The sequence below is a fragment of the Pseudochaenichthys georgianus genome, chromosome 13 (genome assembly GCF_902827115.2).
Source record: "Pseudochaenichthys georgianus chromosome 13, fPseGeo1.2, whole genome shotgun sequence".
Lineage (NCBI taxonomy): Eukaryota > Metazoa > Chordata > Actinopteri > Perciformes > Channichthyidae > Pseudochaenichthys > Pseudochaenichthys georgianus.
Window position 1 is genome coordinate 26,768,204 of NC_047515.1, and position 27,901 is coordinate 26,796,104.

At 40.8% G+C, this 27,901-nt stretch overlaps 1 protein-coding gene across 1 annotated transcript; it reads right to left on the reverse strand.

Annotated features, from left to right (window-relative positions):
• LOC117457029 (zonadhesin) lies at nucleotides 1-27,825 on the reverse strand. Its single transcript, XM_034096897.2, has 53 exons — nucleotides 27,741-27,825; nucleotides 26,435-26,551; nucleotides 26,190-26,351; nucleotides 25,815-26,033; nucleotides 25,385-25,555; nucleotides 24,919-25,053; nucleotides 24,113-24,328; nucleotides 23,289-23,467; nucleotides 22,898-23,000; nucleotides 22,622-22,780; nucleotides 22,290-22,452; nucleotides 21,898-22,001; nucleotides 21,623-21,802; nucleotides 21,298-21,510; nucleotides 20,691-20,870; nucleotides 20,412-20,603; nucleotides 19,732-19,881; nucleotides 19,471-19,574; nucleotides 18,647-18,849; nucleotides 14,790-15,010; nucleotides 14,499-14,645; nucleotides 14,243-14,407; nucleotides 13,901-14,052; nucleotides 13,433-13,601; nucleotides 13,156-13,264; nucleotides 12,589-12,737; nucleotides 12,289-12,414; nucleotides 11,545-11,724; nucleotides 10,740-10,964; nucleotides 10,490-10,616; nucleotides 9,657-9,856; nucleotides 9,321-9,533; nucleotides 9,002-9,147; nucleotides 8,413-8,540; nucleotides 8,078-8,222; nucleotides 7,104-7,236; nucleotides 6,849-6,986; nucleotides 6,617-6,743; nucleotides 6,309-6,520; nucleotides 6,049-6,211; nucleotides 5,794-5,882; nucleotides 4,686-4,846; nucleotides 4,450-4,564; nucleotides 3,780-3,976; nucleotides 3,667-3,700; nucleotides 3,448-3,576; nucleotides 3,013-3,345; nucleotides 2,759-2,856; nucleotides 2,567-2,673; nucleotides 2,398-2,477; nucleotides 1,513-1,541; nucleotides 1,286-1,417; nucleotides 1-862 (listed from the first exon to the last, which is right to left on the reverse strand). Exons 3-53 carry the CDS (start codon nucleotides 26,338-26,340, stop codon nucleotides 410-412), a joined length of 8,154 nt encoding a protein of 2,717 aa, XP_033952788.1. The 5' UTR covers nucleotides 26,341-26,351; nucleotides 26,435-26,551; nucleotides 27,741-27,825; the 3' UTR covers nucleotides 1-409.
• Nucleotides 27,826-27,901: the final 76 nt, after the last annotated feature.

Consider the following 27,901-nt stretch of genomic DNA (forward strand, 5'->3'; position numbering starts at 1 on the left):
TAAGCTGAAGTTTATTGTCTTAATTATAATATGGTAATGCACAGAGCCTGTCGGAAGGGCCGGTATTACATCCTGCCTGAGAAACAGTTTGGACAAGATGACAGATTGTGTCACACCGCTTGTTGCCAGACATTATTTCTGTTCTGGATCACAGATAATTAAAAAGAACACAACAAAACAGCAGTTTTTCAGAGTAGAGGTCACTTGAGTCATCCTTCAACAAACAAGACAGCATATTAAACTGTACATAGATAGTAACGCTATTTAAAGAACAACAACAAGGCACAACAAAGCTAGAAACACATTTCTCAGGATTGATTTACATTCAGGTCCAGTTACTGATCATTGGGCTCCCACATGTCATCAATATCTGTTTGTCCCGTTGTGTTGTCTTGTGTGATCCGACTGTTCATCTCATGCTTTCATTAAGATGCAGCTGATCTTGACTCTCCAGCATCTGGCAGTCCAGTAATGTGTCAGGGTTGTGTCTTTGAACAGAGTCGATGGTCTGCTGGTCGGAAATATGACCCTCCAGTTTAGAGTTACCAAGACCTCTGCTCTTTTCTTTTTGTTGGCTGTGATCCTCGCTAGCTGGAATACTATCTTTCCGCTGGCCGCCAGCAGGACTGCATCCTTCTATGCCAGGGTAAAGATCCCCCTTCCCCTGCTGAGTGGTGATGCTGTCTGTTTGTGAGCGGCTTCTTGTCACGTATGTTGACTTGCCGTCATGCTGCTGGCTCTGTCTGATGTGGCCTAATGTGATTTGGAGCTCATTGAGGCGCTGTGATACATAGCGCCTCTTCAGTTCCAGCAGGATTGTTCCACTACGACTCAGGCTTGCCCTGCTGGTTGGTGTTGCCTTCTGCATAAGGACATTATTAGAGAATGTATTAGAGATGGTGTGTGGTAAAAATATGTAAGGGAATCCATACACTGTGTTAATAAATAACACAAAAATGCAAATATGCAGGCACTGAATTTATTAATAGTGATTCACACATGTCCCTCTTTAGTCAGGGCTGAATGTGAGCACATGAATATCAGCATGAGGCTTGAATGATTGAAATCCACTAAAGGTTTGTAAATATATCATTCATATTTATGAAATGCTATAAAATATAGAGAAGTGAGAAAATAAAATAAGCATCAGGGTTAATTTGAGCATGTTGACATTTGTAGGCAATTAAATTATAAAAGATACTTTCTAAAATGTTCCCAGCACAAATTACCACCCTGATTAATTATTTGGATTATGTAATAAAATATGAAATATTCGGCTAATTACCGCAGAATAGTTGCCAGCACTCCTCTCTCTCTCCTTTAGCCATGAGCTCATTTGTGCTCTCTTCTGCAGCTGCACACTCAGCTGCAGAAAAGACTCAGTCATGCGGTCAATTTCTTCCTCTATGCAGGACATCTGTGGAGGAGGAGGAGATGATGACGTAACACGGGGGGGTATGAGGATAGTGACTATACCCTAAATTAAGATTATGATTTATAATTGATTGATACCTGCACTGGTGTCCCTTTTGGTGGTAAACCTACAGAAATCAAACAAGACTTTAGATTCTGAAAAATTAAGAGACACAATAAGTCAATCTTCCAATAATATATGATTATTGTGTACCTAGCAACACAACCCCTTAATGCTAGAACAACTTCATTGCTGATTGGCATGCTGTCATTGAAGTCCTGAACTGTGTGTATATTGGGATATTGGACATTTCACTTAAGTTGACGAAGGAGGTAAAAATCTGCTTCCCTCTTTTCCGCCAGAGAACTGCCATTAACGGTTTAATGATGCCTAGATATTGTGACTGGGGAAGTAAAGGAAAAACATCTGACTTTAATTTGAAATCACAATTAAAAGTCTTTATTGGTTTGTATGTGTGCCCTTTTGTGGGGAATAAAAGTATATTACATTTGGGAAATATAGGAACTTCATGGGTTTCACAAGATAGCCTGACAAATCCGTTATGGATCAATGGCTGCAGGATGGGAATAGCAGTGTGAAAGCATAAGAAATAAGTGGACTGCTAGTCAGACCTTCTTAGGTTTTTATATTGGTCAAGGTTCATGTGCTTGTTCTCCTGACATCAGGTTTTTAATGGCGCTATATTGACTATATGCCATATCAAGCTTGCAGAAATGAACTCATTTAACAACCATAGCATCTATCTAGTACCATTGCCATATTAAAATACTTACTTTGCAGTGACCGATGCTTTGGTCAAATATAATGTTATTGCACAACTGCTAAGGTTTAGGAAAGTACTTGTTTATTATACATATTTTGTCTATCCTGTGAATGGTTAGGTCAGAGAAATGATCATGTTATCATTTTGCATATTGTAAACTATTTAATTTGTTCTTACAATAAATCAACAATTGTCTTACCTGTGTCCGTGCTGTCAGTTGAACTCCGTTTCAGGTTTGTGACGAGCTGCTCTAACTTGAAATATTTATATTTTTGAAGTCTAAATTGGAACAAAGGTAGCAAGTTTTTAAATGATTTATCTAATGGAATACTTCACTTTGCTGGAGGCTTTTAATGTTTCTCACCAACCTGCTAGCTAACAGGTGCTCAGTGAACAGCCCTTCAGTGGGAACTCTTATGTTAAGAAATTCCTCAACAAATGCACCGTGTCGCTCCTCTGAAGCATCAAATTCCGACTGTAAAAAGAAAGCATACAAAGTTATCTTCCCTTACCCATGCAGTAAGAGAATGATGTGTGCGACCTTAAAAGCTCATACTTACTTCTGCTGTGTTCCATTTGAAAGAAATGTTCAACAGCTGAAGGCTTACAGCTGAAATGGCCTCATGGAGAGCTTTCATAAAGCCCTGAGGTTTGGATCCTAGTTGTACAGACAACAAATACATATATTGTTTCCAAAGAGACTTACATACTTTGTGACTTCAAAGATGATTACCAAAGCTGTTGAACTGTATTACATGGCTATTGCCAAACAATGACTGGGTCTCAAGTCTATCTTTAATAACAATCTTATTACCTGATGCTATGTAGGCCATAGCCTGCAGAATAGTAGCGATGAAATGTCCCACATGCTGAAGCTTTGCCTCTGACAGATAAAGGATTTGATTGGTTGCATCAAAATAAAAGTCCCCTGAACAATGCGCCAGTAAAGCCTCATTAGAGGAAGATGAGGAAACAGGGATCGACTTGGCCAGTAGCAGGAGCACGGAGGGAAACAGGGGGCAGTCTGCGAGCAACTGCATCACCTGGCAACCAAACAGGAACACGGCCGAGTGTTGAGGGGAGAGGTTGTCCAGGGCAGTCGGGACTAGTGGCCTGTCGTGGTTCTGGGCATCAACGACACAATGATCTGTAGCGGATACAAATATATGAAAAAATGCTTCATTAGGCATTTGTAATTTGTTGTGTAATTCATTAAAAGTTACATTTTTCTTCGATGCTTATTTTGTACCATTATGAAGATGCTGATCCGAACCAGTTGTTGTAAGGTTGTGTAAAGACTGTTGTATCTCCTGCAGGGTCTTGAATAGAGGAGATATGCTGACAAGCTTGGACAGGTCATGGTCACTTAGACAAGGAGCTGTGCAGAGGACAGAATCAGGAGATTTGGGGGACATAACATTATGGTTCTCTTGGAAATTCAACACACCTTTGCATATGTGTTCCTTACCTTGCTCTGCTTTGGTCATATTCATTGAAGAAAACTGTGGACATAATATGATCATTGATATTATGATCCACTTTGATATGCCTGGATATGCTACAAACAAAACAACACCTTACCTGTGTATAACACATGTTGGTGTCACCAGGCTGTGTGTATCCAGCTTGCGGCTCACACTCCCTGGCATCATGAGGAGCAGTATGACAGTATGGAGGAGCAGGCAACTCCTGGTTCTGCCAAGCTTCTCCTGTGAGCCTGCATAAGAGGGCTTCCACTGACCTGAGAACAGCTCCCAGTAACGCTACAGATGCTTCAGCTGAAGTGATCAGGATGTTTAGTCCCATGCACAAAATAGTAGAGAAAACTTGAATTAACATTTGCCTTTAACCAGATGTCTTCTGCCTCCTTTCCCCATCTTCTGACTGTCACACCCACACACACCTGCTTCCACTTCCTTCATTCCCTCAGCCTGACTTCTCCACCCACGCCCTCTGCATAACCCAACCACCCACTGTTTCCTATTCCCTATGCATTCTTTGGCCAACATTTCCCCCTCTTTTACAGTATGTATTTGAGTGCTATCCCTGTTTCAGTAATCACTGCACCATGACATATATTTATATTTTTCTCAGATAGTGTAGGTGGTATAAAATCTTCTCCTCTAACTTTGGACATGAAAGAAATTAAGTGTACTTCCCCAAATGCCAACCCAGTCCTTTTTTTTCTGCCCATTGCTCTTGAAAAAAGTATTCTTCGATGAAATCTGATATGACCATCATTCAGCTTTACCTTGTGTATCCCTCTCTCCTGCCATGCTGTTAGATGGTTTATCCCTCATTGCATTGTGGACTATAAGCTCCTTAAGAAGATTCAGTTTTTTATGATCCATATTGTCAAAGACATTCTGAAAGACAAAATGTAAAAAAAAAATCTGAAACCTGAGAAAACCAAAAGTCCTAAATATAACATATCTAACGGACAGGTGTTGAATTTAGTAATTTATGCCTTTGCTATAAAAGACTCACCTTGAGTGTTTCAGTCTGTTGACAAATGTTTCTATAAAACTCCTGCGTGTCTTTGCGGTGCCGGGCCAGCTGTGAGGCTACGTGCAGGTTCTGATCCTCTAGTTTGTCGTACAGGGTCTTCACATTTAACTCCTCCAAGTCGAAGAACCCTGACACACTTCCTAAATTGGAAGAGTAGATGTCAATAATATGCAAGTTAGAAATGGGCTGAAATATGGGGGAAAGTCTGATCAGCCCATCCCAAAGAACTAATGAGATACTTATTCTGATTCTTTTGTAAATTGTGTAACTTGCTGCTGTTAAATACCATCAAACTATGTGCAATATGTGCTATATTTGCAATAAATACAGTATATAAATATGCCATTAATAACTGTGTAATATGTACCTGGCTGCTAAATCCTAAGAACTGTTAAAGGATTTGTATTTTGAATTTTTATTTTTACTTTTTTTACATTTTTTTTTATTATTATATTTTTTATGATATCATAACTTAGTACTTTTTTTTTAACATACTGTATTTAACATTAAGCTGTCTGTGGCTCTTTCCTGCTGTAACGATGCAAATGTCCCCTCTGTGGGACAATAAAGGTATTCTGATTCTGATGAATTGCTGCACCATGAAATCAAAAGCTTGTTTGACTGAGCTCAATAACAATTCAGAAGCGTCTGTAGCTTTACAGACCGTCCGGATGCAGCATGCTTCCATGCGATGGTTGATAAGTACTTCAGAGCCAGAGATAACAGCACAGGCAATTAGAGAATGATATTAGCCATTATTTTCTTTATCATCAATCAAATGGTAGAATAGGCTGTTAACTGCTACCTAGTCATGTGTGATGGTTTCATAATGACTCGGGCCAATAGATGTTTAAACGCCCTATCAAGCTGCATGAATAATGCAATACGCAATAAGTGAGAAACATTAAAGCCAACTCTACTTATAGATTTCTAGACCTTTCTGCAAATATTTTTCCACAATCTGCACCCGAGCAAAAAAACTAATCACTAGAATTTGTATCACCACTTACTATTACTAATATCTAAACCTACCAATTACTTAATATATATTTGATTTGAAATCTGTACTGCAGTATAACAAGCTCACCTCCTTTTGAAACAGCCGGCTCCTCAGCCTCAGCTCCCTCTCCTACACCCCTACTACGTAAGTAACCACCTTGGCTTGGGACTGCTATGCTGAAACACAAATAAAAAGCCACATATTTATATTTGACAGCATTTTACATAATTGACATATTCTAAGTTGAAAAAAGAGAGAGTACATGGATAGTTATAAACCCAACACCGGTCTCCTGACACATGGCTAAAACAAACCATCAGTATTGATTTAAAGCTAACCAACCTGTCTCCACTGCAAACACAATCCACCGGACAGAAGGGCTCCCCAAGGCTGCGCCACTTCGGCTTAGCCCTCCACTGGGAGACAAGTTTTGCTTTTCCAGGTCGCAGAACTAAAACTGTGGTGGTCAAAACCACAACTACAACCAGTAGCAGACTCAGGATCCCTACACACAGGTATTAGCATTGTGGCAGAATAAAATAGCTTAGTTACAACCATGCACATGTATAATAGACATTATAAGGGAACAGTATGATACACACCTGTTATCACTCCCCAGTCAGGTAGAAGGTTGAGTCTGTGCTGTTTTACAATCCCGTGCTTGACCAGCTGTGCCAGGGTCATGGGCTGGAAGGCGGAGGCCCGGGGGTCACACTCTGTCCCCTCCTCACTGACCACCACCACCAAACTCCACTCTGGCACAGCGCTGTCAACAAACACATACTTCCCTGTTTCTAAGAACACATGGGCAAACCTGACAAAAGGAGGGGAAAGGGAGATGTTTTAGATAAAGGGGGGAGATGTCACAAAATGGGAACTCAAATAATCTATACTTCACGCTTCACACTACCTTGTAGAGTTGAAGTTTGTCTGCTTCATGAGAATCTGTAGATGCCTGAAGGCACCAAAGTCCCAGCTGGGGTTACTGTTAAATAAGTGGTCTTTCTGATATACTGGGAAGTGGCTGTGACGGCGGTCTTGGGGTATTAAAGACAGTGAGGGCAAGATTACCATGTTTAGAACTATAATACATCAAACTGTCATAATAAAAACAAAATGAAGGAAACAAAAATATGCTGTACCAGTGTGGTTGATGGTGAGGTGGAATATGAGCATGTCACCAGAGGACAGACAGGCGATGGGGTTGGGGATACGAGGAAAGACGTCATCTTTTGTCTCTCTCCTTTGTCTGGGTCTTGTACTTAGGACTTCTATTGGTTCTGAGTAAAGGTACATGCTCAGGGTTTAGACACTAAAGTTGCGTTTTCAACTTTTTTCCTTTAAATATACATCGGAACAATAACATTAAATCATCATGACAAGTTAAGAGCAGTCACCCGACAGGAAGTGATTGATGAGCTCTCTTTGTGTAGGAATCCAACCAAACACGCCTTCAGGGTCGAACTGGACCAAATGGATTTTACCAATATTGTTTGCGTGGAAATCTGGTCCTAAAACGTTCATTACAGTCTGGAAGTAAACAAAAACAAGCTTAATCTTTCAGCTTATGTGACATACAGTGCAACAGGAAATAAACTGGGTCCCATTAACATTACAACTGTGACACTTTCTTCATATTTCTGATTATTAAATCTAGTCTAGAAAGTGGAGTAAGTGGCTCTTTTATGCTTTGATATCTGTTTTAAATAATTGGGAATATTCATATTTAAAAGTTTTTTTTCCATTGTTAAACATGTAAATGATGGTAAAATGGTTGTTACATCTAAAACAAAATGGTGTGGTGTGTATACAAGTGTAGTTAAATGTCCTGTACTAGAGAGAAATACTTTTGTTATGATATTGCACAGATAACGAGTTTGGGGAGCTAAATATCTCTAAACAGCCACTAAAGCCTGTGCACAAATAATATGCAGATTCATGGATGATGAAACTAGCTTGAATTTATGACCCCAAGTAGCAATTGTGTTGAACTGCTAAAAGCATTTTTCTGCATGGAGAAACACTTTCATTATTTATCACTTTTCCTTCTCCATTATGCAATGATAAAGCCAAATGTGCAGCTGCAACACTTTTTCCAGGTGTCCTGCTGAGACCCTGATAAATGCTTTGCCAAGCTTTCTGCCAGTTTACCGTCCAAGCCAGCCCCTACAGACTGAAACGTTTTTTTGGATGCATCACGATAATACTAATACTAGTTTTGTGCTCATTTTTATCTGGTGGTAGCAGATTCTGAAAATCCTCCCTATCCTTTCAATAATCCTTTCAAGTATTACTTAAAAGGTAAATAGGAAATCCATCATCTTGAATTTGGGCCAATCAGTCTGTCAATGGCCCTGTCACACTTCCTTACCCTGGCCCAGACCATTTTGTCTCTTTCTTTGAAGCTGAGCAGCAGGTGTCCATCTGGAGAGAACTGGGCAGAGAGCTGAGGTAGTCTGGAAAGGCAGGAAGTGTTGCAAAGCTCTTCAGCAGACACATATCGCTCACACTGGCAGCTGGAGCATCAGGATCAGGCAGACAAGACAAGAAACCGAGAAACAGACAGCATAAGAGGCTGTTTACTTAGAGATACAAATCTAATCATACATCAATTTTCCTTATATCTATCCTTTTTTACATTGTATTTGACTTTGCGGTGTACTTTTATAAGACACATTTGAATTGAAAAGTGTAAGTGATATTCACATTCCCATCTCCACATCCAGATTTCCTCCATGTTGCCCACAGGTGATATTACACGAGTGGAGGGAAGGTGACACACACTCTCTGGAGTCTGCCAGACGTACCTCACCTGTGGCACAACGCTTGTTTGCCTGAAACACAAAAAAAAAAACACACACACACACACACACACACACACACACACACACACACACACACACACACACACACACACACACACACACACACACACACACACACACACACACACACACACACACACACACACACACACACACACACACACACACACACACACACACACACACACACACACACACACACACACACACACACACACACACACACACACACACACACACACACGACATGAAAAACGACTTAAAACATACAGACCTTGTTGGAGTATTTCCCTATCTCGTCTTTTACTGATTTCAAAATGTACAGAAAAAATCGAATTAAAAAGTAAAATCATCAAGCCAGTTAGGGGCTCCATATTTATACTTCTCCATTCACAATTAGTTGAATCGGTCTAAAGATGAGCCACTGTGTACATTTGATACTCTAATTAAGAGTAACTAAGGCTACTGACCTCAGGCTGGCAGTCCAACTCACTGTCAGACGTAGAGCTTTTGAAATCCAGTTCATTGTAGAAGATAAAACCAGTTCTGCACAAACATGAACCATCAGAGTGCTGGAATGCTCGATTCTTAGCAATACAGGTACAAGAAGAAGAACCTGAGGAAACAAGTGTGACACAGCACTGCTACATGATCAAAATAAATATGTTTAAGTAGAACACTTTTGAAACTGTAACTTACATTTAAAACTAGAAAATAAACATAATATTTGGTCAGATACAAGCTTTTAATGTGTTCTGGGATATCTGGAAACATCTGATAGTATCCCACCTGCTGGTGAGGTGGAGGAGCTGCCACAGGAAAAGCAGGCCTTCTGAGCAGGCAGGTGGTTGAAGGTGCCAGCAGGACATGGCTGACAGTTACCCATTCTTTTAGCAAGAGGGAGGTTGCCAAAGGAACCAGCAGGGCAGGGTATTGGTTGTGTGGATCCGGTGGGACAGACATACCCAAGAGGGCAAGGGTTACTCTTGTAGTTGTCTGTACCTGTTGGATTTAGCCACACATTTATATAAACAAAATTACAGTTTATTTGGAGTTAGGCATGAAATAACAAATGCTGTACATATAAATTGAGTTCTAGAGGATTTCTGGTGGTGAGTAAAGTACCAGAGGGACAAAAGTATCCTGCAGGACATGGAAGGCATTTTTGGATGGGGGAGAGGTACTGACGATAGGTGCCCTCATCACACACAGTGCAGCAGCTGTTTTTGGATCCTCTAAGGCCGCTGGTGTTGACAGGCATGAAACCGCCATCACAGGATTTCATGGAAGAGCTGTTGGCTGGGCAGTGGTAGGGAAATGGACAGCTGTGGGACATGGTAACAGTGTTATTTATAAAGATTTAACTCACACCGTGTAAAATCAGTCCAAATCCATTAAGCTTTCACTATTTTAAACCTTCAAGGACTAGTGTGTAAGACTTATTGGCATACATCATATATTATTATAATATATATTTATTATTCACAACTATTCATAACATACTCTTTATGCATAATCACCTGAAACAACAAATCATAGTGTTGTTGTTTAGCTTAGATGAGCCCCTTTCTATCTAAATGGGGAAAGTCTTCTTTTCCTTGGAGTCCACTATTTAGCATTTTGTGTTTCAACAATAGCCCAGAAGGGACAAACCAAACACTGTCTCTAGAGACTACCTCTCGTGTTTATAACATTACCTGAAGGCAAAGGAATGTTCTCTGCACAACATTTGGTGAGATACAGTATGTCCATAAACAATCCTTCTTCTTCCAAAACTTTGTTTGATATCTTCTAAGTAATGTATGATTCAAGATGATTCAAGATTCAATACTTTAGGAAGTGGCCTCATCACAATAGCATTCACAGCTTTGTAGTTAGGACACATAATGAGAAATACACAATGTACATCATGAGTTTGCAATCCAGGTATTGCAATATTAGACATTACATGCACTCACAGTTGCTTTGGGGTTTGGTAGGAATGAGATCCTTGAGGACACAAATACCCTTCAGGACAGACTTCAGGCTCAGCAGTCTGAGGTCCACAATATGAGCCAGCTCTGCACAGCCTCTCTGTTACTGCACCTAAATTATGAGCAGATACTCATTACTGCAAAACCTCATAAATGGCCACAGGGAGAGAGGCATTAGACTCATACAGAATCCAATATACCAAGCTAACATTATAAACTGTATCGATAACCTTACCCATGGGACATTGATAAGCGGCTCTGCAGGAAATCCCCTCCACATTGGGCTTCCCTGTAGCCCGAGGGTCTGGGCAGAAGGTTCCCCCCGAACACAGTTCACACTGGCTGGGTGCAGCGGCTCCAGGAAGGGCCCTCTTAGTGCCCGCGGGGCAGAGGATGGGGGGTCCGGATCCACTGCACCAAAAACCAGGTGGGCAGGGACTGTTGGAGGAGTCTGTAAGCCCTGGAAAATAACAGCTTTCTGAAAACCCTATTCATCACTTTAGACACAATAACAGAAATATAAATATATTAGCATAAAATGAACCAGAGGGAGAAGAGGTGGGGTCACCATGTCCGGGGAATCAACCACTACTGTAACAATATGACTTCACTTTGAAATATTTTCAATTATGTTTGAGGAAGAGAAAAAGAGAGATTAGAAAAAGTATTTCCTTTTATAAATCCAAAACTCAATGTAATTACCATAGCCTCAAGTTTTAAATCGACTGTTCACATTATACCTCCTCGCCTCTTATCTCAGGCACGGCTCATGCACTGGTATATTAATGTACGTACACCTGAAATAAATACAACATAAAAAAGGTCATTCTCTTTGATCTGGCCTTATAAATGTAAATTCAAACTCACTAGAGAAATTACTAGTAGAGCATTATTTTACACCCAATCATACATCAGGCACAGGGTGTCGTTGAATACAACGGGGGGAAATTAAGGAATCGGTTTCATTTGCATTTCAAAGGAATCTGTAACAGTTTAGATTTAATTGTTTTTTGTTGTCAGATCAATGCAGTGTGTCAGACCTGTGCTGTTACAGTGTGAACCAGGCGGGCAGGCCAGGCAGTCCCCCTTGCTGCCTGCCCCGGGGTTGGCTCGATATGTGTACAGCGGACACAGCCTGGGCCCCGTCCCTCCATTGAAGTCACTGCCAGGCAGACCATCACAGTAAAGACCAGCAGGACACGGATGAAGGACTGGGTCTCCTGCAATACAAACATATGAATGCTAAAATGTAAGAAATAAATTGGTTTCAGATATTTTTATGGTTAGAGTATTTTATTTATTACACTGTTTCTTATCAGTTGAGGAATATATTTCAATAGTTTATTGAATACTCACACATTTCCCCCTGGCTACATTCTATCCCTGTTAACCCTTCATGATCTCAAGCTCAGTAACAACTCTAAAGGCAGGGCTCTCTTAAGTCTTTCCAATTTGCATCCTTTGTATTTAATTCAGTCCCAGTGCCAAGATCATGCTGGTACCTACTTATTCTAGTTTACACATGAGACCAACAATGACTTCAATTAACTCCCCGACAGAAAAACAGGCAAGCAATAAGCTACTTATGAAGCATCAGGAAACTGCTCATCTCGACCAAAACAAATCATGTTTTAACTGTCTAAGCGTCTTAAACCCTTCTTTAAGCCCCTTAATAATAATAATAAACAGCATCCTGCATTTTCCCTGAAAACATTATAACAGTATCTTTAAATAAAAAACACATTACCAACTATTTAAATATAAAGAACATTATCAACTCATACCAGGTTGACACCAATAGTGAGGAGGGCAGGGTAAGCAGTCCTGTAGGCTGGCACCTCCTGGGGAGCTCCTGAAAGTGTTTGCAGGACACAACTCCGCCTCCTCTGTGCCTTCACGACAGAAGAAACCTGAAAGAAAGCATTATAATAAATAAGAACAACATTTGAACCTGTCCAAGGTGCAGGGATGAGAGAATTAATCTCACATTTCAGAGAATCTTAGAGTTAGTTATGTAAATCCGTGTATATAAATATACATTTCCATTGTTGGTTTGGGTTGTTTTCTTTCAAAAATTGATGTACCTGCCGGACATGGACCAGCACACTGCATGCCCGACTGGCACTGGGTCATATTAGACCTATTAGGGTCCTCAGGTCCCTGAGGGGTGAAATCTGCACTCCCAGAAACACAAAGATAGCCAGCGGCACACACACCCTGGTTCCTCCCAGCCCTGAAGAAAATATACACATGGTTAGTTTATTCACAAAACCACAGAGAAACACATACACACATTTGGAAAACTAAATGTATCAATCATTAGATAAATATAATTATAATTACATTACTTCTACCATTCCCACCTCCCATATCTACGCTCATTATATTCATTCATGTTAAGGTGTTCATTTTGCTGTTCAGTGAACCGTGACAGCTGAACGTGATATACTCCTGCATTCTACTAATTGGGAGCATAATCAGAGAGCGGAGATTAATGTTTGCCTCTGAGCATGTGTGTATGAAGGTATGTTCAGGATGTGCATGTACCTAATAGTGTGTCTGTGTATTTGTGTTTCAGGATGGATGTGAATGTGAGGCAAATTTGAGAGCTTCTGCATGCAATCACATGGGCTGTGGTGCATTCAGTGTACCTGCAGAACCTCCCTGAAGGGCAGGGTAAACACTCTCTCTCTTCTTGTAGCCCTCCCTGGTTTGAATGAGTATAAGTGCCATTAGGACACGGTTGAGGCACCATTGTTCCTGAAAAATAAAATGAAGTAGACAGTTGACTGAAAGCATAATTTATTACATGTTATTACTAAAAAGGAATGTGCTGTTTTTAGTCTGACAAGCGTTTTGTGTGTTATTTGGGAATCAGGCTGGTTTATAATTTGCTATCCACTTAGTCATACATTGTCCGTAGAGTACCTGCAGGGCAGAACGAGTGTGGTGGGCAGGGCCATGGCTCTCCCACTATGGCCTCCTCACAGTAGAACCCAGGTCTGCATGGGATGCAGCTATCTGATCCCGGGTTTGGCTGGTACTCTCCTGTGGGACAAGGCAAGGCCAGGGCAGAGCCCTCTGGACAATAGTGGCCCTAGGAGAGAATGTAATTTACAAAGGGGTTGGTATTAAACTTCAACGTTTTTCATTCAAAATGTTCATAACTTATGACTCATTTTACCATTATAGATATTTGTAAAAAAACATCATAATTATCACAATAATTCTTAAATTATGGCCAAAACATTTTACGTTGACGACTAACTGGTTCATCCTTGAGTCCAAGTGCACGGTATCATAAGGGAAGAAACCCTGAAAACATAATGTTTTTGGCCATGGTTACCGCCAGCAAGTGGAATGAGGTTTATCAAATACAATATGAAAAACCCTTACCTTAGGACAGAGGAAGGCATATGGAGTGGTTGAGGAGAAGTCAAAAGGGCAGAAGAAACCAGCAGCACAGGGGCCACTGGGGTTGGCCAGACCCTCCGTGGAGCAGTAGTGACCAACAGGACAGGCAGAGCAGCTCTCCATGGAAACCCCTCCTATGACAACAGTGATGCAGATCCGACGAGCAGAAAATATCAGGAACCCATTAGGACCTCTTTCAAATGCAAATGCAAGCTCCTAATTAAAAAGATGATACGGATATCAAATGATTTCATTAATTACACAATGGTGTGACTAACAGAAAAGAAACTGCCATTTTGTGAGTAGTGTAAACAGTAGGTCTACCGATGGTGTTGCGAATACTGCCAAGAGGGCATGGAACTGGGGAGAGGCACCCTGATGGACAGTAGTGGCCCAGGGGGCAAGGGCCATTCATGGGGAACTTGTCAGAGCTCTGTGGGGTTGGTGCAATGGCTCCACCTTGGCAAAAATAACCCAGCAAACAAGAACCTAGACAAAACAAAATCCAAATTCCAAGGTTGAGTGTGTGTACATTTTATAAAAGTCTGAAATAATGTGATATATCTTTGCGTGTGGTCACCTTGTGGTGTTGAGGCTCCATGTGAGCCACAGTACAGTCCAGAGGGACATGGTGTGCAGACAGAGAGAGAAAATGCACCTGTCTGGTTGCTGAAAGTCCCTAAAGGGCAGCGCTGTGGCAGGGCTGTCCCCGCAGGACAAAAATGACCTAGGAAAAGAGCACTTATTAAATATTGCTTTTACTCGACTGCAGATTTGTACATTCTTCCAGTTGCCAAAATTGCTGCTTTATGTATAATGGTAAGATATCAGATTTACACTCTACATTCAAAGTTTATTTCACCACCCTCACCAGCTGGGCAGATTGAGGTCTCTCGAGTGGCTGAGGAAGAACACATGGTCCCTTCGGGGCATATTATACAGTAGGCAGCTCCAGGGGCAGGACTGTAAGTGCCGGGCTCACAGGGCACCTCGACTGCAGAGCCAACAGGACAGCTATGGCCAGCAGGGCAGAGGTAGCCATGGGAACTGTCAGATGGCATGGGGCTGGAGCTGCCACCAAGGCAAACATACCTTTAGGCATAAACAAAAGCAAAGGGAAAACTAACTTTACATCACAAATATTGCCACAGGCTGCCATCCAAAAAGTTGAACAATCTGTCAGTGAGGAAATGTCATCCAAAAAATATGGATTTAAAGAATAAAATGTCTTTAAAATGCATTCAATTTAAATTATATTTACACCAGGTCAATTTCTTCTCAGACATTTTATTGACAGCTTATAAACCAAACAAAAAAATAAACAGCAGCAGCCACACTGAAGTGCTAAAGGTGCTCTAAAGCCGGTTTTATCTATTGCAGGGCCCCAATGCAATACATATCAAAGTGTTTCAAGTGTGGATCTTATCCTGCTGAAGACACCTGCTCCCTCTCCATCTGAGGATCAACAGACTCACATTTAATAGCCCTCTGACATCCTCAATTATTTTTCAGATTTTACAATGTATGTGTACTGCCTTGCAATTGATTTTTGAAGACAAGATATCTTCCCGGCATATTGGATCGGCCCTTTCAATCCATTTTTAAATCCTACAAATACATCCAACTACTTTCAAGGAATAAGGTGAAAGACCAATTTGCAGTAGAGAAGGACTGAAAGCAGAGGGAAAGACTGGGATATACTTTTTTAAAGAAAGAGAAGGTTAACTTAAAGGGGACCTATCATGCAAAATGCACTTTTGTATGTCTTTTATACATGAATATGTGTCCCCGGTGTGTCAGGGAACTCACCAAGTGTCAGAAAACACAACCCTCTCTCTTTTCCTCCATACCCAAATCTCTAAAAACGGGGCTGCAACGGATCTGATACAGACTGATACAGATTTGAAAATTCTGATGTCAGAAACAAGGAGCTCCGCCTATATGGGCAACTCTCCACCTATCAGGGGAATGAGAGGTTGCCGTGGCATGGTAACAGCATGATAACATGACGCTCAGGTCAGCTGCAGCTCATTTGCCACAGAATCAGCCCTTGCAAAAACAGGGCTGGAATAGAGCAAATAGAGCGAAATGAGGCATGGCTAAAATGCCAACCCAGTCTCACGGCATTTCGTGTTCACCAACACGATTTTTAATCTATTGATTCGTGTTCACCAACACGATTTGCCCCTTTTTCTCGTGTTGCACAGCACGATTTTAAAAGCAATGTATTTCTACTGGTAATGTGTTTCGTGCCTGCAGGCTGCAGCACGTCTTTTTCTCCTCGGGTCGTGGAAGACCGGAAGCTGTGTGGTTCATAAAAACATGTTCTTACTCAATATCAAGCCACAGTTATTGCTTTTATTTTAAATCGTATAATTTCGGACTTTTGTTGCCGTCTGTGAGGAAAATAAATGGGGCTCAGAGCCTCAGGATACTGAAATCTGTATTTTTTAAATCTTTTTTTCCTTCTAATTTGTTATTCTTTTCAAAATAACACACTGTTATTTATTCACCAATAACACTCAATTATCCTTGCTTTTATTTATTGGTTTAATTCCATAATCTCGGGCTTTTTTGGCGTCCGTCAGGAACTGAATTTCAAAATAAATATAACCGGAAACAGACGTAGGCATTTCGAGCGATTACCCAAGATCCTCAGCTATGGTTTTAAGCTCGCTGATTGGATGTGTTAGCCGCAATGCATGCTGGGATTTGGTGTTTATATTATATGAAATCCGGAAAACATTTTAAAAGAATAAAATAATACTTAATTCCGAGTGCTCTTGCTTTTCTCTTTGAAAGTCATCACATAACGGCATTGTAATACACGGTTCGGCTGCATTACATATTACAGATCTGCCGTAGTTCTTTATTTAGAGAGCCCTGATGAGAAGACCTTTGGAAAAACTGGAAGAAATGCCACCGAAACTGAATACTTGACGTGGATCATAAATATATCAACAATTAAACAACATCTTCAATTTCTCTTCACACAATACGTCTCCTTGCAGTATCAACACTAATTCGGCTGACTTTTACATTTGATCTAATTCATAGATAGGTTATATTTACACCATAACGGTGCACAGCTGATAGAAAAGGACTGTAGTTTTTAAAGATATTACTGATTTTCTTTGAATGTAAGAATGTAAATACTGAGTCTGAAATAGTATAGCAATATGCTGTAAAATGATGTGAAAGCATGCATAAAACTATACATCTTCAGATGTTGTACATACACACTAATAATACAAAGTTATTATGGCTGTGTGTACCTTGTGTGCATGTCCTAGTGGTTAAAGCACGTTATTGAATTATTGTTTTTATGTGTTATATTTGATTAAAAAAAATATTAAGAGTACATACTTTCATAGGGGGAAAGTATAAATATAGAAATATAGAATATAAAAATGAAGAAGATACTATAAGTGATCTCTACAATAAAACAGTTTAGTGCAGGATGTACAAAGATATTAATAGGAGGAGGTGCAAAACAGAAAAACGGATTAACCTTTATTTAAACATTAAATAACAGATTAAGGTCTTTGGGGGTATCTATCTACAGATAAATATTAAGCCTGACAAAGTACTTAACGTCTAATATATTGCTTTCCTGCAATGTTAACTATGTTGAAGCACTTATTTTAACTGATATTATACATATGAATTATACTCTTATGTATGTAGATAGAATAAGAAATGTGCAGAATATGACAGTTTAATGGTGGAGGTACACACATATTGATGGATGTCTTGTAATGCACTGTTGAGGAACCTGTGACCCAAGTTTTTCATTCATTGCATAACTACACCGTAGTTGTGTATGATATGTCAATAAACCTTTGAAAATCTTGAAAGGGATGTGCAAAATAGCCATAATATACAGTCTTTAATTAACTATTAGTAGAGAATAACGAGTAATGAATATACTTTATTACTTGTTTCCATTCATGTCAATTGCAGATACATGTCCCTTATAGGCCTACGTCTGTTTCCGGTTATATTTATTTTGAAATTCAGTTCCTGACGGACACCAAAAAAGCCCGAGATTATGGAATTAAACCAATAAATAAAAGCAAGGATAATTGTGTGTTATTGGTGAGTAAATAACAGTGTCTTATTTTGAAAAGAATAACAAATTAGAAGAAAAAAATATTTAAAAATACAGATTTCAGTATCCTGAGGCTCTGAGCCCCATTTATTTTCCTCACAGACGGCAACAAAAGTCCGAAATTATACGATTTAAAATAAAAGCAATAATTGTGGCTTGATATTGAGTAAGAACATGTTTTTATGAACCACACAGCTTCCGGTCTCCCACGACCCGACCGGAGAAAAAGACGTGCTGCAGGCAGTAGAAATACATTGCTTTTAAAATCGTGCTGTGCAACACGAAAAAAAGGGGCAAATCGTGTTGGTGAACACGAACCAATAGATTAAAAATCGTGTTGGTGAACACGAAATGCCGTGAGACTGGGTTGAAAATGCATGATCTGTTTGGTATTTTGAAAAAAAAACTTCACAGACATGTTTTATATAGGTATGGCCCTACAATATATTATTCAAATATAGCATGATAGGTCCACTTTAAAGCAAAACAGGTCAGTTGAAAACATTTAAGTCAACTTCAAAATTATACATGTACCCATTGGACAACACCAACAAACTGGGTGACATCCTCGCCCCAAATATTTAAAAGTGAAAAAGCAGAAGAACAATCGTGTTTACCCAGCACTGCATGGACGAGCATTTGAGAGCCCTGCTATTGCAGGCCTGTCACAAAACAGTCCAGGGGGGCAGGGTGGGCATCCATCAACTGCCTTCAGTCCTCTGAAGATGGAAAGTGAGCCTGTGGGGCAAGGGAGCGGAAAGCCAGTTCCAGAGGGGCAGTAGTGGCCAGAAGGACAGATGTGGGTTCTGGTAGAGTTCCCCTGAAATTAGGAAAACATCTAAATATTTGAACATCAACAACATGTGTGTACAAAAATACTAACAATACATATGACTGTAAAGTAAGCATTCAGCTCGCATCCAAAGTCTACTACTTCCATGAGGTCTCCCGAGGCTGATACTTAAAACACAGACCTTTAAAGAACACAAAACCACAATATTTTTAGAGGAGCTAGATTAATTAGATGTATTTTCAACATGATATGAATACTGAAATAGTACAAACATCATACATATCGTCAATGCATATTGGTTTGAGGTACCACTATGGTGGCCGAAATGTTAAATCTCTGTCTGTACATTTAAGTATGTCATGCTTCCCGGTGGACCTTGAGGCTTTATTTTGTGTTGGAGAAAAGTGATTCATCACCAAGACACCATCAATAAGGATAGGTAATTAAATGTAAATGCAGCCATATTTTATATCTTCTGAAGTTGACATTTAGTTGATGGTGCTGTTAAAAGTGAGATAATGGGTACAAAATGAAAAAAGGAAGCATGAATGTGCTCAGGCAATTTCCACTCAGATTTTGATTTTTTCATTATATAAAAAGGTCATTGGGTCAACAGTATCATTAAGAATCCATCTCTAAGAACAGCACCTGATACTCAGTGGAGTTAGGGCTGGTTGATTCCCCGGGACAGAAGTATCCTCCCTCACAGAATCCTGTTGGCTGCGACAGTCCAGGTTGAGAGCAGAACATTCCTGCAGGAACCACCAAAATAATAAAGTATTTGTCATTATTAAGATTTCAAACACTGTAACCTCTCTGTGCACATGCAGTTTATTTATTTATTCATAATTGTTATCAATTAAGGCTTGGGTTATGATGATGTAAAACAAACACTCATTCTTTCCACACCAGCGGGGCAGGGCAGGCAGGCATCCGGGCTGGAGGCTCCGATCTGGCTCTGCACAGTCCCAGGTGGGCACGGGAACTCCAGTCCTAGAGTCACGCCCGGAGGACAGTAATATCCGACTGGACACAGAGCAGGCTGTACAGAACCTGCATCTGAGAAGAATTAAGGTGAAAGATCAATTGAACACAATTCCACACCTTATGATTGTCTAATGTCCTTGACTTTGAAAAGGTACAGCTGCATAATTAAATAAATGGATGATCTGACATTGTCAAATTATTTGTCATTTAGATTAACTGAGATAAAGAAAGGTGTCCATTAGCTGTTCCTATTTTGTATTAACTCTGCTTAAATTAGTGGGATAATAAGCTTCCGAGTGACTTTGGACAATCCCCATAGAATAGGTGTGAATTTGTAGCTTTCATTAAAAGGGAACATATGGGCTTGTACATTTTCTGCACTAGCCAATCATTTGTGTCCTTTCAACATGTCTCTGATCATATCTGTGTCCCTTATTAAAACATGTCCTGTGGCTGCACTGCATGCTAATCTATTGTGACGAGTGAAAATGAATCACAATCTTTAATCATCAGTGTATGGATCCCTCACTATATGACTGTTGAATAAAGAAAATCCTCTGCCTCTTGCAAAAGATAGCTCAAAGACACTCAATGTTTCCCACCTTGACAGTAATACCCAGGGGTACAGGGGGTGCAGTTGTTTTGATGCGTGTTGGCAACTTCAGAGCTGAAGGTCCCTGCAGGACAAGGTATAGGGACTGATGTTCGACTGGGGCAGAAGAAACCAGCTGGACAGAAAGCGTTATCTGCTCTGCTCGAGCCCCGGTCACAATAAAACCCTGGCCAGCAATCACCTAAAGCACAAAAGGAATAATTACCAATTCAAATGGGGGATATTATCTTCAAAATTAATCTAATTAGGAGAAATGTCTTCCATCAACCTGCTCTCAGCCCCTGTTGGCAGAAAGTCCCGGGTGGACAGCGAGATCCAGTTGTATTGTCAGTCGGGTTGGGCACGGTGGCGCCCATCAGGCAGAGGAACCCAGAAGCACACGATCCTGAAGGTTGAATCAAACCTTCTGATCCACAAAACTGACCCGCTGGACACACTAGGCATTCACCTGCCAACACAGATTGACAGCTTTGACTTCGGGCCAAACAGCAAAACAAGCTACATGCCAGGTGGGATCAATCACAATGTCTCCGACACGGTTGCACACTGCTGGAGATGCCAATGTGTTCAATTCAACTTCATTAAGGCAATCATTCATTTCAAGAAGACCAATCATATTTTGCCAGCCTTGAAAAGGTTTTATTTTATTGTAGACAGTTCATTCAGATTTCTTCCCCTTTGTTTTTACGTAAGGATTAATAGGAACATCCAATTTGAGTGAAGCCCTCAGGAACACCAACACACATCTACCTTAGCAAGGCATTAACTCTCTGAATCAATGTAACCCTAGCCCTATTATTTAAAAAAATAAAATAATGCCAGACAGTTGCGCAATTTAATTCCATTATTTGTGTTTTTCCACAAAGGGTTTTTACCTGTGGAAGTGAGACCGTGGCTGGGGCTGTAGGTGCCTTTTGGGCAGGGGACTGGCTGACTCTCCCTTGGGCAGATGTAGCCGGCTGGGCAGGGCAGAGGGCTGGAGACCCCAGTGGAGCTCCCCCTTGTGGCGCTGGGACTCGGGGACTGGCAGTGGAACCCAGGAGGACAGGGATTACACTCTTTCTGGCCGGCTACATCCTGGAACGAGCCTGGCAAAGACATTCAAACTGTCATGAAGTCTTTGGAGAGGACAAGGGACTTTGTACAGTATAAAGTTAGTTGGTAAAAGTTATATTTATATAATGTTTTCATCCTGCTTACCAAGCGGGCATGTTTTGCAGTAATCTTTGCCTTTTCCTCCGATCTCATTTTGGTAAGAGCCAGACGGGCAGGGTGAGGGCACAATGCTGCCCTCGGAACAATAGTGGCCTGCTGGACAAACACCACCAGATACACTTGACATTGGAGTGGCAGTATGGGACCCCTCGAGACAGTAGAAACCTGGGGAGAAAGATTTTCATAAAATGTTTGAAAAGCTAAACATTTATATCAAGTAAGATTATGCAATGCACTAGCATAACTAGTCAGATTTTGACCTGGCAGGCAGGCTCCAGAGACTGCAGAGAGGCCTGTCTCTGAACAGTAGAAGCCAGGACTGCATCTACGACACTGAGACTCATCCACAAGCCCGCTCTGCGTACTGTCAAAAGAGGCATTTTAATGACAAACAACTTAATAGTCACTTCAAATCTCTTGTTTTATAACTTGAATATGTATACATACAAATCATTATGTTCCAGATGCATTGTCATCTATGTGAATTTGATGACATCTTCATATTTTCAAATATACTATATTCATAGAGTAACCATGCACTGTAGTAGTGTAGAGTGTAGTGTAAGAGTTCATATCTTTTGTTTTGTAAAAAACAAATGGTTAGTTGTCATCACAGATAGATTATAGTATAGAGAAACTGCAGGAAACGCACCTGAATGTTCCTTTGGGGCATGGTTTTGGCACTGAAGTCCTCACAAAGCAGAAGAAGCCAGGAGGGCATGGGAATCCAGTTAGATTGTCTAGTGGTGAAGGTTCAGAAGCCCCACCAATACAAACAAAGCCTGCAGTGCACGGCCCACTGGGGAAAGTCCTCCCTTTAAATAAGAATAATTCAAGCAAGGTTTATCACCCTAACAACAGAGCAGCAATTCACCTCTAATTGTTTCTAAAAGACATCACTAAATACCACAGCTCTTAGAAAGATAGATATTTATAAGAACAAATAACACAACACTAATAGAGTCAGGAGTGGATGCATTGTACCTGTTCCTTTGCAGTACACCCCAGGGTCACAAAGTGAGCACTGCCATTCCTCAACCATTCCTGACTTGTTTCCATAGGTTCCTGCTGGACAGGCATGTTGATTGGCTGATCCACTGGGACAATAAAATCCTCTCTCACATGGCATTGGAATGGTCATTCCTGATGTACAGATGGGGCACAGAATGAAAAGGAATTGACTTTTGAAGTGTCAATATTATTTGCATTATGTTCCCAGCTGCTTTGTAATCTAACAGTTTGTCCACCTGTCAGCTTTACCTTGATCTGGACAATGGGAACCAGTAGGACATGTCTTGCACGAGCCCTGGCCTTGTCTCAGCTGGTAGCTGCCTGGAAGGCAAGCAGTCGGTTTGACACTGCCCTGAAGCAAACATTAAATAAAACAGACTTAATATCTGCAGAATAACATACATGAAACATTACAATGACAATGACAGTGGAAACGGAGACAGCCACAAAACAGGAAGAATACTGAGATGGTATGACAAAACAGGGAGAAAACATCAATTGACTTATTGTTTGCGGTAATGCACTTGTCACGACAGAAAAATAACTATAGCTAAGAAGGAAGACTCATGCAGACACATCACATATAATATTCAGTAGTGATGACAGACAATAGCTGGCAGACCAATACTGGATGGCTGACCTTCTCACAATAATGTCCCACTGAGCAGACATTTTGTTGTGGTCTCTCTGCGCTCTGCCCCTCAGGACAGTAGTAGCCTTCTGCACACCAGCCACTTGGCTCAGTTGTTCCTCTCTGGTGGCAGTAGTGACCTTGAGGACACTGCTGGCAAGCCTCCACTGTAGACCCACCCAAGGAGCCTGATGGTTGGCACACAATTGAAAATGAACTCATAAATTGATAAACAGTACTTAAGTCTTCAATTAAATATTGTTCTATATTTATCTCAATGTGCCATCAGTGTTTATTGACTTGAAAACAAAATTGGCAAAACGAAAGCACTTAAAATAGATAATGTTAATATGATGCAAAGCACACATCTATTCCTTCATCAGTTCCTAATTCATAACCATACAAAGAGCTACAGCACATTTTAATAGGATTCTAGTTGTCCGCCGCAAGACAAGAATACAATTACACGATTAAACTACTTTGTTACTGAAATTATTCATAGGCGCCCAAGGGAGATAAAAATGCTTCAATGGAAGCTTTCATTTTCTCCGCATCACTGAACTGCAATGACAGAGACAGTTCATGTAAGGTCATGAGCGTGCAACACTGACAATGTGTGCACCAAAGAGGATTAGATGTTGTATTTCTAAACATTGTGTCTTATTACTCATACATCATCTCCTCATGACCAAACGAGCCCAATGGATTAATGACTTGCCTGTTTTTAAGAAAAGATATATCAAACACAAAGTATTTTTATAACTAAATATATGATTATATTATGATATCAATAAAACAATTACAACTATATCAAAAAAAGGGTTTGATCTCACTTTGTATGGTTCCAACAGGACAAGGCAGAGGAAGAAGAGTTCCAGGGGGGCAGTAGTGTCCCGGGGGACAAAGGGAGGCATGGGGGTTTAAAGAGCCTTTGGGACAGTAATACCCTGCCGCACAGGGCCCTGTCGGGACATCCAGACCAGTCTTGTTACAGTAAGAGCCAGCCTCACAGGGTAGGGGGAATGCAGAGCCCAAAGGACAATAGAAGCCTGAAAAATAGCCACGGAAAGTATCACTGAAATACATCAACTTCAGCAAGATCCAAAGTCCAATCAGGAGGATTAATGTTCCTGAGCCCACAGTTCCTCTAGAGATGAAGGATTTTTTCAGACTTTAGCTTTTAATTCCCACTCTTATTTTTTTCGTGTAAAGCTATTTATTCCTTTTTTTGTGTTTCTCTTTTATGCGCACCATCACCAAACCATCTGCAGCTCCTCAGGAGAGAAGTCCATCTCTAGCTCTCTTTAGGCTTTCAGGTCTTTATAAATGGGAATGTGAACCTTCAAAAAACACGGTTTTTGAACAGGGTTATTCTTTTTGAATAACCATCAGCATTTGTTTAATGAAAAAAGTAACATTTAATGTATTATTTGAGTGTTCAAATAAAACAAAGATGAAGAGGTATTAAATTGGGTTATCATGCACAGACTGTACAGATAAGATCAAATCAGTCTTATGTCACAGCATTTGAGTATGTGGGACAAACATGTCATGAGCAAGAACGACAACATGTGCGCCTGAAGCAATAAACAAAGTATCACATCAAGCTAACACAGGTTCACTGTCAGGATTTACCCACCATTAGGGCATATGTCTCCTCTGTAGGTGGAGCAGGCATAATGTGGACTCTTGAGACATGGCGGTGAGTCACTCAGAATGCTGTCTGAATCTGCCTGAGGTGGCGTTACCACTTCAATCCAGCCAGCTTTGCTTCCTATATTAGAACACAGTCAATACAACATGAGAGATGTCCCAGTTAGTATATTTGTCTTGCAGACAAAGGAGTTTCTCTTGTCTCTGTAAATGCTGAATAAACAGTTCAAACTGCCAAAGGAACAAAATAAATACAAAAATGTAACACTGAAAGGAGAAAGATTCATTGTAGACTTCTTGAAGGGAAGGTTAGGCTGAAAATGCTACTGCTTTGTGGGACATTTATCAAAACATGCAAGGCTTTGTGCTCTAGTTGAATAATTTAAAGAAAGTCATGCCCTTTTAAAAGGATGCATTTGCTGTGTTATTACATCAAGAGACACATATTTTACCAGAGTTACGGGAGTTATTGAAGCAAAACAGATTGTGAATCCAGAAGGTGGCGTCTGTCTTCAGTGTATAATCCTCCAGTATTTCACAAAGACAGCTCAATGAAGCGGAGTTTGCTCGAGGTGTGGGGCTCTCTGTATCTCCAGAGCAGAAAAAACCTGCAAAGCACAGACCTGACACAAGGAGGCAATAGAAAACATGGAAAGACTATCCATCACATATTATGTCCTCCTAATTTATCAGTTCATTATATTATGTATTTAATCGCCAGAAAAAATTGTTTATGTGCACAGCAATTCAGGCATCTAGAACATGACCCTGCACTTAGTTGTGATTTACATCTAAAGCATGACACGTGGACTTTAAACAGTCTTATCATCGAGTGCCAACTAACTCTCCTTGACTAACTGGAAACCTGGTGAAATCCCCCACCTGTGGGCTGTGAGCTTCCAGGACTGACGCAGTATTTCCCTGGGGGGCAACGGCGGCACTGAGTGGGGGAGGAAGCTCCAGGCTCTGGGAGGAAGCTGCCCGCGGGACAGGGTATTGGTAACCCGCTACCTTGTGGACAGATGTGCCCCATGGGACAAACATCTCCATAAGACTGCGAGACAGGGGAAGGCTCAGTGGACCCCAGGGAACAAACATGTCCTGTGGTAGACAATGCTATTAGACATCTCACTGACAACCTGCAACATTCATGGGAAACTGTGGCTCAATTCAGTGAAGAAATACAGGAGAGGAAAAGACACTTGTATAACTCAATTTTCTGAAACCATTTCCCATGGTCATGCTGGTCTGTCAAACCTGGGCTGCAGGGTCCAGACGGCTCTGTCAGGCCACTGCTGTTACAGAAGGAGCCAGAGGGGCAGGGGGGGCAGTCAGCCAGGGACGTCCTGCCAGCTGATGCACTCACACTGCCCATCGGACATGGAGATGGCACAACTGAACCCTCCATACAGTAGAATCCTGGCCATGGTATATTTGAATCATTATAGGCTTCAGTTCACTTTGTATATTTGTGTTCACGTCATAAAATGTGAGTTAATTACCTGGTGGGCAGCTGTTACAAGTGTGTTGTCCAGATACAGATTGAAATGTGCCAGGGCTACATATGTCCGGCTCAGCACTACCGAGTGGACACACATGGCCAGGTGGGCAGCGATGGCCTGCAACACAATTAGATAAATGAAAAGTGTAAATTGTCCTCTCGTCCCTCTTTGTTTACATGGATAACAAAGAAATGTGAAGATAAAATATGCTTCTTATTTAATGTATCATCTTAAAAAGACATTTGTGTTGCACTTTCTGATGTAAGAAAGCATTGCTGTTGCCATACTCTATTTAGTACCATGGAAAAAACGACTGAATAAGAGAGTGACTGAGCAAAATGTGTCCTGTAAAAGAAGAGAAGAGAAAGCAGGCTCAGCTAGATGCGTGCCCTGACTCTGAGCTGGAGACTCTTTATGGATTCTGGGCCATTTCATGTTCAAATTAGTAAGACGCCTTCTTGTTGAGTGGAGAAAATAGGTCGAGGATGCCTTTAAAAGAATATCTAGGTGTGCATGTGGGAGGAGGAAAGCACATCTGAGGCATATAATCACCTCCATGGTACAGCATATGAATAGTATGATTTGTTCTGCTACAAATCTATAGAACCAGTAACTCCAAGACCTCATGAAAGTACCTTAATAAAGTTTAAAAACATTCATACAAAGGTGGGTCCTAAAGGATTGCATGCTGATAATCAAACAGATGATCAAATATGTCAAGTTATATTTAAAATAACTCAACTAAATAGAAAAACAGTGCCACAAAACAACCAAAATAGATGGGACGTAGTTGCTCTCCGTAAAACCCATATATCTCCAACATTTATTTTCAGGAAAGCTTAAGGATTAGGTGTTCCTTCTCTACCTTCCTTCAACTTGATAAACAACAACCAACTGGAAAATAAGAAGAGGCAATGAACTTGAGATTGTGAAGACACATGGTTTTCACAGAGAAGACAAATGCCATATGGAGAATTGTGCAAACCGTTATGCAGTATGATACAATGTTTGTAAATGAAATACATTTTTCAAAGTACAGACATTTTTCCTTGTAGTACTTTTCTTATCCACTTGATGTGCAATATCATTCACTTGTGAAGTTGCACAACAGTATGACCTTTACAGGGAGAGAATGAAGTTAAGCTTGGTCTTCTGAATCAACTTCATCATGTGAGCATTATTATTTGAAGCCAGACTTACAGTACATGATCAGACATTGTGCTAAGAAACAAAGGTAAAAAAGAAGCGCAAGTGCAAAGACTCCCCTGCTTGAACTTGAGCTGACCCCTGATGATGTGTAGTGTACCTGGCTGATGTCCAGACACTGATCCTGGCGGGCAGAACCACCCCGGGGGACAGAGGAGGTCGGCAGATGTCTGAGCCCATGAGGGGCAGTAAGACCCCTGGTAACAAGCTGTACAGTCGGCCTCAGACTCAGCCGCAGACCTTCCCAAGAAAGTGCCTATG

Coding starts and splice junctions, on each gene's coding strand:
- LOC117457029 (XM_034096897.2), bottom strand. CDS start 26,340: ATGGAGGGTTCAGTTGTGCCATCTCCATGTCCGATGGGCAGTGTGAGT. Junction 9,857..10,489: donor TACCAAACCCCAAAGCAACT/GTGAGTGCATGT, acceptor CATGTCCCACAG/CTGTCCATTTCCCTACCACT. Junction 8,541..9,001: donor AGTTGGACTGCCAGCCTGAG/GTCAGTAGCCTT, acceptor TTTGTGTTTCAG/GCAAACAAGCGTTGTGCCAC.